Source organism: Sceloporus undulatus, chromosome 4, assembly GCF_019175285.1.
Source record: "Sceloporus undulatus isolate JIND9_A2432 ecotype Alabama chromosome 4, SceUnd_v1.1, whole genome shotgun sequence".
NCBI classification, from domain to species: domain Eukaryota; kingdom Metazoa; phylum Chordata; class Lepidosauria; order Squamata; family Phrynosomatidae; genus Sceloporus; species Sceloporus undulatus.
In genome coordinates, this window is record NC_056525.1 from 60,425,290 (window position 1) to 60,437,341 (window position 12,052).

The 12,052-nt window shown below is 48.4% G+C and overlaps 1 protein-coding gene across 2 annotated transcripts in view; it reads left to right on the top strand.

Annotated features, from left to right (window-relative positions):
• PIK3C2B (phosphatidylinositol-4-phosphate 3-kinase catalytic subunit type 2 beta) overlaps window positions 1-12,052 on the top strand; it is a 132,219-nt gene that overhangs the window by 100,843 nt on the left and 19,324 nt on the right. For both annotated transcript variants that reach the window (XM_042464570.1, XM_042464571.1), the window contains 3 exons: window positions 1,309-1,401; window positions 9,548-9,677; window positions 11,261-11,397. In XM_042464570.1, the coding sequence (XP_042320504.1) occupies window positions 1,309-1,401; window positions 9,548-9,677; window positions 11,261-11,397 (360 nt within the window). The remainder of the gene's footprint in view (window positions 1-1,308; window positions 1,402-9,547; window positions 9,678-11,260; window positions 11,398-12,052) is intronic.

The following is a 12,052-nucleotide window of genomic DNA, read 5'->3' on the forward strand; positions in this document are numbered from 1 at the left end:
CAGTGGAGCTTCCTGTGTTCCAAGTATTGAGACCCAGTAAAACTAGGCTTTGAACATAGCTGCTTCCTCTGTTGTATAACAAGCTGATACATAGCAGTTAGTTCTTCTGGATGAGAATTGTGGGCTTGTAGCCTTTACTGTCCTTATCACTTAACTTGTCACATCACTTAGGATTATTTGTTTATTTTGGAAATTTTGATACCTGTCTGTCTCCCATCTAATCTGTATCTCTTGATCTTCAATCCCACATTACATCAGTTTTCCATAATATTGGTCATTGTCCAAGGGCAGCTCACTGATTTTTAATCTTATCCATTTTTTTAAAATTAATTTTTCTAAACTTTATGCAGAAAATAGGGCAGATAATATAGTTGAAGGGAGATAGCTTCATTTTCAAGATCAGCCTTCTCTAATCCTCCAGATGTGTTGGACTACAATTGCCACTATCCTCTGCTAGTATGGCCATGTAGGTGAACACATCTGGAGGGGCTCAGGGCTGCAGTCAAGGCTAGCCATATGACTGGTCATTAAATTTGCATCAGAAATCTTGGAAAGGTCTTTTTGCCTTCACTTCAGCCTTCTCCAGCCATTGGTAGTCTGAGTAACCCTTCAATAGTTTCAGTTTTGTTTATTGTAAACAAAATGTATTGCAGACATGCAGTGTTCAGGTTTATACAAAATACTAAGTACTTTTCATATGGCCAAGTAGTGTTTATTATTTATTTAGAGTGTTTATACCCTGCTGTTTAGCCACAAAGGCTCTCAGAGCAAGATTGTTAATTTGACAGTTTCCCTGCCCTCAGGATTACAATCTAGAAAAACATAACACAAAAGAAGAAAGGAATGGCAGTGGGGAAGGGGATCAAGTTCAGCAGATATTGCCAGTTTATCTCTCCTTCCAAGGCCAGGAAGGCGGCAGTTGGAATAGAGGGAGGGCCTTTCAACTTCCTCTGGGGCTAGGCATGGTGGAGCTCTGTCGGCCTCGCCTTCTCTCTAGAAGTAACAGAACCTCTCCTGTGCTTATCACAAACAAACAAACAAAAACAATGAGTGTTTAGAACTAATGAAAGCCTGTTTCCCAGTGCTGCAGGCCTTCATGTTACTGCGCCTTTTAAAAAGATGCTGTTAAAAAGATGGGTTGAACTTTCCCTGCAGAATATAAAACACAATTTAAGCATATTTCTTGGTTACAAGATGGCTGTTCTGCCAATGCCGGGGGCACCCATCTCTCATGTTTCTAGGATGTTAGGTTGTTCTCTTCTGATTACTGTTTCTCTTTTCTCATCTCCTCTATCTCACTGGTTGCAGGATTGCTCCTATTTCAACTCCAATGCTGTCCCTCTGAAGCTCTCCTTCCAGAATGTTGACCCTCTTGGAGAAAATATTCGTGTTATTTTTAAGGTACGCCTTGCTATTTCTTTTCTACCTCAAAGCTTCCCACTTTTCTCTCTGTCCAGATGCATCTGCAGAAAGCTGGAGATACTTGGATCTAGCGCACAGGAACTGAGTCCCAGTGATCAGAGTCTCTTATAACATTTGGTTCTCTTATGAGTTACTCTTCAATCTTTAAAGTCCATACAGATGCAAAATTAAAACAAATGGGATTGCTTAGGCATTGTGATAAGCAGCTTTGAGAAAGCAGCCTTAGGAAAGAGGAACTATGAATTCATAAGAGAAAAGCATTAATGGGAACCACTTAACTCTTTCTCTTCTTCTCCAGCTCTTTATTCTCCCCAACTCTTCTTTCTCTCCCTTTCTATCTAACTTTTAAAAGGAACTGGAAAAATGGCTGTTTCTGTCTCCCAAACTGTAGCTATTCAGAGTCAGAAGATAGAATTTCTCCCACTTTCCCCTTCCAAATAACATCTAGGTGCAGGTTACCTGGGAAGCTTCTGAAAATCTATGCTGCCTTTTCTCCCTGCTTAAGACCTAATCACAGTAGAAATAACAATACCTAATTTTTATTTATAAAAAATTAAATGTCAGATGCAGGAGAGTCATTGGCACTGCAGTCCATGGGACGGGAAGATATAAAGTCTCCAATCTCAGCTATGCTCTCCAAAAAACAATTACCACCATATCAAATTTCCCAGCAGAGAAGGGTGCCGAGCATCCTGATGTTGGGTAGCTCCGCCTGTAAGGCTCCTGGAGGCAGGACAAAAATTCAAAACAGAGGCCAGGGGCCCGGCCCCGCCTCCATGGGCGGAGCGACCCCCAGAGACCTCAGTCTTCTTCCTGCCTAGCTCCTGGTAGGATGCATAATCTCAGCTTCTCTGAAGATCATCCATTGGCTCCCCAGACTTGGCCTGGCTTGTACCCTACCTCTACCTTCTTTCCCTTTTCTCTCTCTTTTTTTTTAAATAAATCCCTTTCCTTCCCTCCTTTCCCTCCTTTCCACTCTGCCTTCCTCCCCCCCATGGCTAGCGAGGAAGAGGCCAGGCCAGCGGGCGAGCGGGCTCCCACTCAGCCCGGGCAAGCCCCGGCTTTGCCGGAAGTGCGCCCAGAGGCTCTTGCCACAAATGGGGGACGAGAAGTGGGAGCCGGGCCGCACCGGGCAGAGGGAGACCCCTCACAGCCCGCTGCAGGGCCCAGGGCACCACAGCCGACCCGGTCAGGGTCGGAGGTTGGAGAGCCCTTACCGCCAGCGTGACGGACGCCAGGGGAGGAGGTAAGCCAATCCCCCCTGCCCAGCTTTGCTCTCTGGGGCCTCCCCAGGGAGCCGGGGACCACAGACACCTCTGCGCTCCCCCAAAGAGAGAGTGACGGCGGCACTCCGCGGGACCAGCCTAGCGGAGCGCAGGGCTGGGGCTCGGGCCCCTTTGCTTCCCCGCTCTTTTCCCCCTTCCTGGGATGGCCGGGCCCTTTCCTCCAGGGCCCCTCCGCAGCCGGAGGCTCAGCGGCCGAGACCGCAGGTGGCACAAACGGCCCTTCCCCCCCCCATGGGAGTTCCCTTGGGTCCCTCTCGCCCACCAGGGGTGGTTTGGTATGGGAGGGCCCAACACCTGGCACCCGGCAGGCGCCAGCGGTCGACCGTCGGGGCGGAGACCATGTGGACCGAGATGGGGGCCGCCATCTTGGCCATGCGGACCGGGATGGCGGCCGCCATCTTGGTGACCCGGAAGTGGGGTCAAGAGACCATGCGGTCCTCTACGGGGGCCGCCATTTTAGGGGCAACCAGGAAGTGGGGCCGCTAGGCCATGCGGCGGCAAATGGGGGCCGCCATACTGGCGACTCGGGCCGCGAGTCGGCCAAACAAGCCAGGACCAAGCCTTCCCTGGACCAGCGGGGAGAGCCATCGTGCCGCTCCTCCTCCTCTAATTCCGCCTATCGCGGGTCCCCTCGAGAGTCCACGTCCCCAAATGACCTTCGGATACAAAGCCCCCTAGACCCCCAGGCCCAAGCCCATGCCGCCAGGTCCAGAGGATTTGAGAGACGGGGTTCACAGTCGGACTCAGACTCCGACAGATCTCAGGCCTATCGCCCCCCAGCCAAGAGGACCCGATACGCAGTCGAATCCAACAAGCGAGCTCGATCCTCCTCACCCCACTCCTCGGAGGACGAGGGTCCTCCGGCCAGCATAGACTCTGCGGCCTCGGAATCCGAAGAGGGAGAACTCTCCCAGGACGAGGGAGACTCGACCAGTGACGCTCCCATGTCCTCGCAACTCCTCAAGCCGGAGGACTACCCAACACTGATAAAGAAAACAATCAAAACTCTGGGCATCGCCTTGCCACCCCCATCTGCCCCTGCTCTTGACTCGGATCTTCCCAGGGTGGGAGAAGATCTTCTCAGTCACCACGGTTCAGGAACTTCCATGCCCCTACAACATCATGCAGATTGTGAGGGACAAATGGAAGGCACCGGCAGCCTCCAGACCCAACCACAGCGCAATTCGGAAGCAGTACATCCTTCAGCGTGGAGTCATGGATAGTCTCAGGGTCCCCCTAGTGGATGCCCCGGTGTCCGCTCTTGTTTCTTCGACAGTTTTCACCAGGGATGGCAAGGACACGCTTAGAAACCCGGAGGACCGAAGGGCCAAGGGAGCACTCAAGAAAGTACACGAAGCCACTTCGGTAGCCATCAGGGCAGCCACTACAGTCTCTCTAGCGATGCGCGCATCGTTACAGTGGGCCAAGGAGCTACTGGAGCTGCTGCCCCACGCAGACACCAAGGATAGACAAACCATCAATAAGATCACCAAGTCGTTGGCTCTCGGGGCAGATGGCACCCTGGACAGTGTCCAACAATGCGCCAGGGCCCAGGCGGCAGCGCTAGCAGTACGGCGACAGTTATGGCTCAAAAATTGGCAGGTGGACGCTAGGTCCAAACAGAACTTGGCCTTTACTCCCTTCTTAGGAACTAAATTGTTTGGCGAATCCCTCGAGCCAGTGCTGGTAGAGGGCAAGGACAAAAAGAAAACCTTGCCCTCATCAAAAAAGAAAGATGACAAGAGACAGTTCAGGAACCGATCTTCCTTTCGATCGTCACGGTCCTTCTCCCCCTTTCAATCTCAGACCAGGGAGTCCAGGTCCACCAAGCCCAGATGGGGTGACAAGTTCAACAAGAGAAATCGCCCCCCCTTCTCCCCCAAGAAAGGAGGAGACTCCAAATCAACCCAAAAGAATCAACAGTCATGACGGGGTCCCTCCAGTAGGAGGCCGACTCCAGGGATTCGCAAGGACTTGGGAGGGATCCACGATGGACAAGTGGGTCCTCGACACCATCCGCAGGGGATACAAGATAGAGTTTCATCGCATTCCCCCCAACACGTTCATACCCTCTCCCAAGTCCAGCGACCCCGACAAACATCGCCTCCTGCTGGAAGCCATAGATCGTCTACTCGTCATTCAAGCCATCAAACCTGTGCCAGATGCTCAAAAAGGTCAAGGGTGTTACTCCACTTTCTTCCTGGTACCAAAGAAAAACGGAACTTGGAGGGCTATTCTAAACCTGCGAGCAGTCAATGATGTTTATCACACTATGCTCTTAAAGAGGTACTATTCCAGTGTGACTCCTCTAGCAGCCTCCTGTTGCATGCTGGGATTGGCAGTTTTAAGGAGCTGAACTTCTCTGCCTGAGAATTCTAAATACCCCTCCTTAAAACTGCCAATCCCAGCATGCAACAGGAGGCAGCTAGAGGAGTCACACTGGAATAGTACCTCTTTAAGAGCTCGTCTGATAAACACCAATCGCTTTGTCCGCAAGAAAAAATTCCGGATGGAAACTCTCAACACCGTTCTGGACAGCCTTCACCACAAAGACTTTCTCTCTTCTCTAGACCTACAGGATGCCTATCTTCATATTCTGATTCACCCATCCTCCCGGTGTTTCCTACGCTTCAGATATGGCAAGCGCCACTTCCAATACAGGGCCCTCTCCTTTGGGCTTTCTTCAGCGCCCAGAATATTCACCAAAGTCATGGTAGCACTAGTCGCCCACTGGAGGACTCAACGTCTCCATGTTCACCCTTACCTGGACGACCTCCTGATCAGGGCCCCATCAATAACTCAAGCCATCCGGGACACCACCACCATACGCAAGTCCCTGGAAGACCACGGCTTCCTGATCAATCTGGAGAAGAGCTCCATTCACCCCAACCAACAGATCATCCACCTGGGAGCCCTAATAGACACATAGTCGGGGACAGTCTGCCTTCCCTCCGACCGGATCCTGGCCATCCGGAGGTCAACACTGGAGGTGCTACGATCGCCTCGTGCCAGCCTCCGGTTACTCGCTCACCTACAGGGTCTGATGATCGCAGTGATCGGGTGCCTACCTTGGGCGAGATTCCACGCCAGACCCCTCCAGTGGCTGCTTCTGCCACACCAAAAGGCCATTGCGCTGAAGAGCCATCGCAAGATATTAGTGCCCAACAGCGTTCGCCAGTCCCTCAAGTGGTGGATAGCCCAAACAGTCTTCAGAGGTTGACCCATTTGGACGGCTGAAAAAGTCCAGATCACCACGGATGCCAGCCTTCGGGGCTGGGGGGGCACACTGCGGACCACACCTGGCCCAGGGACGGTGAAGTCCGGAGGAACAATCACACAGCATCAATTGGCTAGAACTACGGGCAATCCGCCTAGCCCTCCAGTCCTTCAGCCAGTCAATCCGTCACAAGCCAGTCCTCATACGTACAGACAACATCACCGCCAAGGCACACGTAAACCGTCAAGGCGGCACGAGATCACGGTCCCTCATGACGGAAGCCCAGTCCCTGCTGTCATGGGCAGAGGCCAATCTGTTGTCCCAAGAGGCCGAACACCTACAGGGGCAACTCAACACCACGGCAGATTGGCTGAGTCGGACCGACATAGACCAGGGAGAGTGGAGCCTTCACCCGGAGGTCTTCCAGTCCATAGTAGGGACAATGGGCCACCCGATCCTGGACATGTTTGCGTCCCCCGCCAGCGCCAAGACTCCCAGGTTCTTCTCAAGGTTCAAGACCCAGGGGGCAGAAAACTTCGACGCCCTAAACTGCCACTGGCCAGAGGGCCTCCTATACGCCTTCTCTCCAGTTCCGCTTCTGTCACGACTTCTGTCCAAGATTCGAAGGACGGAATCGGAGGTCATTCTCATAGCTCCAGCCTGGCTGAGACGTCCCTGGTTCTCGGAGATTCTCAGTCTGTCAATACAGAGTCTTCCTCTTCCAGCCAGACCAGACCTGTTGTCCCAGGGTCAGATACATCACCCAGACCCCACCTGGCTTCAGCTTCACGCGTGGAAATTGAGAGGGACATGCTAACCAGTTACGGCTACTCCTCCGAGGTGATCGAGTCCATCCTGGCATCGAGGCGCCCATCCACCATGAAGATCTATGAGTACACCTTCAGGGCATTTAAGAGATCGTGTAAGACGAAAAAGAAGGACTTCATTCAAGTCTCTGTCGCTACGCTACTCCAATTTCTCCAAGACGGCTTCGGCCAGGGCCTCCGACCCAACACAATAAAAAGACAGGTGGCGGCAATCACTTCGATACTGCCGCACGAACAGGCCGCTATGATATCACACCATCCTCACATTAAGAGATTACTCAAGGGAGTTTCCAACAGGGCGCCCCTGACAAGACACCGATTCCCGTCTTGGGACCTACACAAGATTCTTCTAGCCCTGACAATACAGCCTTTCGAGCCGCTGAGGGAGGCGTCCCTCAAGTTCCTCACCCTTAAGACGCTCATCCTTACAGCGCTCACATCGGCCCGCAGAGTATCAGAAATCGGGGCGCTGTCGGTGAGAAAAGAACTCTGCATCATTAGACCTGATTCTGTTGTGTTGAGGCCTGACCCGACCTTCGTCCCCAAGGTTAATTCGATTTTCCACTCATCCCAGGACATCGTCTTGCCCACTTTCTGCCCTCGACCAACCGGAGAGTTAGACAGGGCCTGGCATACCTTGGACGTGCGCAGAGCCATAAAAATATACCTCAAGAGTACTGCGACCTTCAGAAAGTCAGAATCACTCTTTTTCTCCTTCCAACTGCGATCCAAGGGCAAGAAGGTATCATCGTCGACGCTGTCAAGATGGATCAAGCTTTGCATCCTCGAATGCTACAAGGTCATGAACCTACCACCGCCAGACGGCATCTTGGCACATTCCACCAGAAGTGCATCCGTCTCGGCTGCTTTCTCCACTAATGCACCCCTGGCAGAGATCTGCCGAGCTGCCACCTGGAAAACTCCCTCCACGTTTGCCAGACACTACAAGCTCGACATCTTCCAGTTGGCTGAGGCGGCCTTTGGCCGCAGGGTTCTTCAGCAAGTAGTGCCCTACTCCACCAAGGCATCAGCAGCCCCCCCCCCCCCGGTTGGGTCAGAGCTTTTGTAAATCCCAACATCAGGATGCTCGGCACCCTTCTCTGCTGGGAAATGGTACGTTAGTACTTACCTGAGAGACGTCCCTTTCCAGCAGAGAAGGTCTGAGCATCCTTCCCACCCTGTCTACCTGCAGACACCTAAGGGTCAGGGTCGGGACACACAGTTTTCTCCTTCTTTCTCTCTTTCTCTGAGCTTCAGGCCACTGTCTCCTAGACGCCAAGTCTGGTCACCAATGTCTTTCAAGGTTAACCAGTCGCTGGGCTGGTCACTGACTGAGGTCTCTGGGGGTCGCTCCGCCCATGGAGGCGGGGCCGGGCCCCCGGCCTCTGTTTTGAATTTTTGTCCTGCCTCCAGGAGCCTTACAGGCGGAGCTACCCAACATCAGGATGCTCGGACCTTCTCTGCTGGAAAGGGACGTCTCTCAGGTAAGTACTAACGTACCATTTTTCCCCTAGGGATGTTGCTAGGCATGTAAAAAAATTAGAGCACAGTTCTGCAGGACATAAAACTGCATAATATTTTAATGTGCTAACATATATCTGTATATGCAAATATAGAAAAAAGTTACTAAGTTTCATATAAATTTGACATACTGAAAAGCCAACAAATTAATTTCCCAACCAAAAAAGTTCAGTTGCACCCCACCCTTAGATCATCCCAATTCATTCTTCTTCAAGCACAATGAATTTGAAATGGCTATGAAAGCACTTAGCACTTTTAGTACTCAGTGCTCACAGTGCCAAATTTTGTGCCAGAACTGAGTTTCAAAAAACTGACAGCACTGATCTAAATCAAAGAGCCTCACATATGCCATGTTACTTTTCCAGTTCCCATGGGGATCCAGATCCAAATTTGAATCTGTTTCCTTTCAATTAATTGCTTCATTCATCAGTGTTCATTACATCCATAAATTACATTCAAAATAAAACAAAGTAGTTCACAATTCTGTTTGGGAATGGGATTCAAAACGTTAGGTGGGTGGATGGAAAGCACTACATTCAGTTTTCCCCAGACAATTCACTTTTTGTCACTCTACAGCAGAGAAAGGGCTTCCATTTCATAGCATAAAACTAGAGTAGTTCAATGGAGAAACAGACAGCCCCCACCCCCAAGGTAGTTGGAATGGAGGGGAGCACAGAAGAAGGTATAAGCTGGATGGAAAAGACTTGCAGGCCGGACACTGGCTCTTGGTTCCCCACATCCGTTGCAGGGACAGTTACAGCAAATAGCATTGAGCAGTGATTTCTCAGCCTCCTGGTAGTTGTGCCAGGGAATGCCACAAGGAGGTATCTTCTCCCGAACGTTGTTCAGCATTTACATGAAGACATTGGGATTGGTTGTTATGAGTTGTATATTGTATATTTCAGCACATATTGAAAACTTCAGTTTGAATGTCCAGTGGCATCTACAATTTTCTGTCATGATTTCTGCACATCATTCTGTGCAGATGATCAGGTATTCAGTCCTCACACACTGGCTAGAATGTGTCTAGAGTGTCTTCTCAGAAAATTGCCCTCTATCTTGGCAACATCAGTGATCTCCCAATAGACTAGCTCTCAAAATTAGTCAATTATCTTTGGGGCAAATTGATTCTGGTGACCCATTTCAAAAGTGCAGAGATGTTTTATCTTGAGGTGGACACACATAAACAAGGGTGAATTTTAGGTGGCTTTCTCGAAATGGTCAGTTGTTACAATCACAGTCTGCCTTACTTTGTGCTCACTCATTTCCCACAGTGTGGAGATGATCTCCGGCAGGACATGCTAACCTTGCAGATGATTCGCATAATGAACAAGATTTGGGTGCAAGAAGGTTTGGACATGCGCATGGTCATATTCCGTTGTTTTTCTACAGGTCGTGGTCGGGGTGAGTTTGCATCTAACCATGAAATGTTTTTAGTTCACTATGGATGCTGCAGTAATGATGTTTTAAAGCTGGTGGGATCAGTGAGAATCAGGCAGAGGAATGGCTTCAAGAGACTAGAGATATTCTCTGTCTGAGTTCCAAAACACAATGCAAAAATAATCCAGTATGAGATTGCTAACTGTCTTGGCTCAATGTTAGGGAATTTTTGGAACTGTAGTTTTGTGAGACATTTAGTCTACTCTGTCAGAGAACCCTGGTATCACAATAAACTACAATTCCCAGGATTCCCTAGCACTAAGTTAAAGCAGTCTCAAACTGGATTATTTCTGCCATGTGTCTTGGAGGGAGAGAAATGCTGGAATTTGTAGGCTATTCCTTCTGAATGGTACTTGGGTGATGACAATAATAATAATAATAATTATTATTATTATTATTATTATTATTATTATTTATATTCCACCTTTCCTTGCGGAATTGAAGCGGATTACAACACGAAGGGATCAGAAATACAGAATGCATCCCCCTATCAAATACATCACAGCAAATATAACAACAATACATAATTATCCAGAAATGAAAAAATTACATAATAAAGAATACAAAATATAGAGTCCAAATTACATAATTTAGCACATTAATGGAGGCATGACATGGTATAATAATCTGAACAACAATCCCCAGCATCTCCCTGACAGCAGAATAACAATCAGTATCAATTACATATGTTAAGTAACATAGCATAGCATAATAATCAAACACAGCATAACATAATAAACAGTAAAACAATCCCCAAGTCTCCCCCAACAGCAAAATAATACTCAACTACAAATCATACACTTAAAATAATTGTACTGATTATGTTTAGATAAGCCGCTCTCCTCCTGCCTCCAGCTGGGAAGAGTCCTCCGGAAAGGGCTCTGATGGTCCGGGGAGACATGGAGCCGGCGTTTTAAATGAGCTGCTCTCCTCCTGCCTCCAGCTGGGAAGAGTCCACTAGAAACTCCCTTCCTGAGACAGACCAAACTGTTAGGATTAGTGTGTAGTTTGCAAAATGATCAGTTTGTCCCAAATGTCTGATAAAGAAGAGCAGTTTTACTTTAAACATCGAGATAGTATTCTTAGCAGTTATAGTCATTGATAAACTAATATTATGCGTTTGCTAGGGAAATTTTTAGAAACAACTGTGCAAGTGGCCATTGCAACAGTGTTTGGAAAAGAATTCTGCAAGTTAATTATGCTGGGCAGTTGCTTGTTCTAGAGGTGGATGCACTGTTTATCTCTGATGGTGTCCCTCTAAAGATACCTGCATAAATGTCTCTAGAATTCTAGAACACAGGAATCATCTCTAAGCAGTTCGGTTCAGACCCTGAAGTTGTAACAGCAATGTCAATAATGCCAAAGAAGGTAGTCACTTTTCCAGACATTTTACACACAATAAGGGGAATGAAGTTCCAATACTTGACAGTAAAAACACCTCTTCAGGTTTAGTTCTTTGTTTGTTGGTTTGGGGACAGGGAAGGAGAAAGACATCCTTATTGCCAGTTTTACATTATGTGTATTATAATACATTATGTGTATTATAGGAATGGTCGAAATGATCCCTAATGCAGAAACCCTGCGAAAGATACAGGTGGAGCATGGTGTGACAGGCTCCTTTAAGGATCGTCCCCTTGCTGACTGGCTGCAGAAATACAACCCTAAGGAGAATGAATATGAAAAGGTAAAGTTAGGTGAATAAAGAGGATAATATCCTTTGTCCAAATGTCAAAACGGGGAGAAAAACAGATGCAAAGGGATTTTGTCGCACTTTTGAGACTAACTGAAAGAAAGAAGCTAGTAGCATGAGCTTTTATAAACTCATAAATCAGCTTTGGCTGATACGCCAGCTGCATACTTTCCTGGAAGTAGGGGACCTAGAAACTGTGGTACACGTGCTGGTAACCTCACAACTTGATTTCTGCAATGTGCTCTACATGGGGCTATCCTTGTGCTTAGTTCGGAAACTTCAATTAGTTCAGAACATGGCAGCCAGGTTGGTTACTGGTAAATCCAGAAACGATCATAACACCTTTCTTAAAATTGCTCCAGTGGCTGTCCATTGGTTTCTGGGTGCAGTACAAAGTGTTGGTCATGACTTTAAAGCACTAAATGGCTTGGGTCCAACCTATCTTCAGGACTGCCTCCTTCCGTATAATCCAGCCTCCTTCCGTATAATCCTTCCGTATAATCCAGTTTTAGGGGCGGGTGGGATACTGGGATATGGGATTGTATGTAATTTTTTAACTTGTAAGCTGCCTCGATTGTCATTGACAGAGAGACGGGATATATTATTATTATTATTATTATTATTATTATTATTATTATTATTATTATTA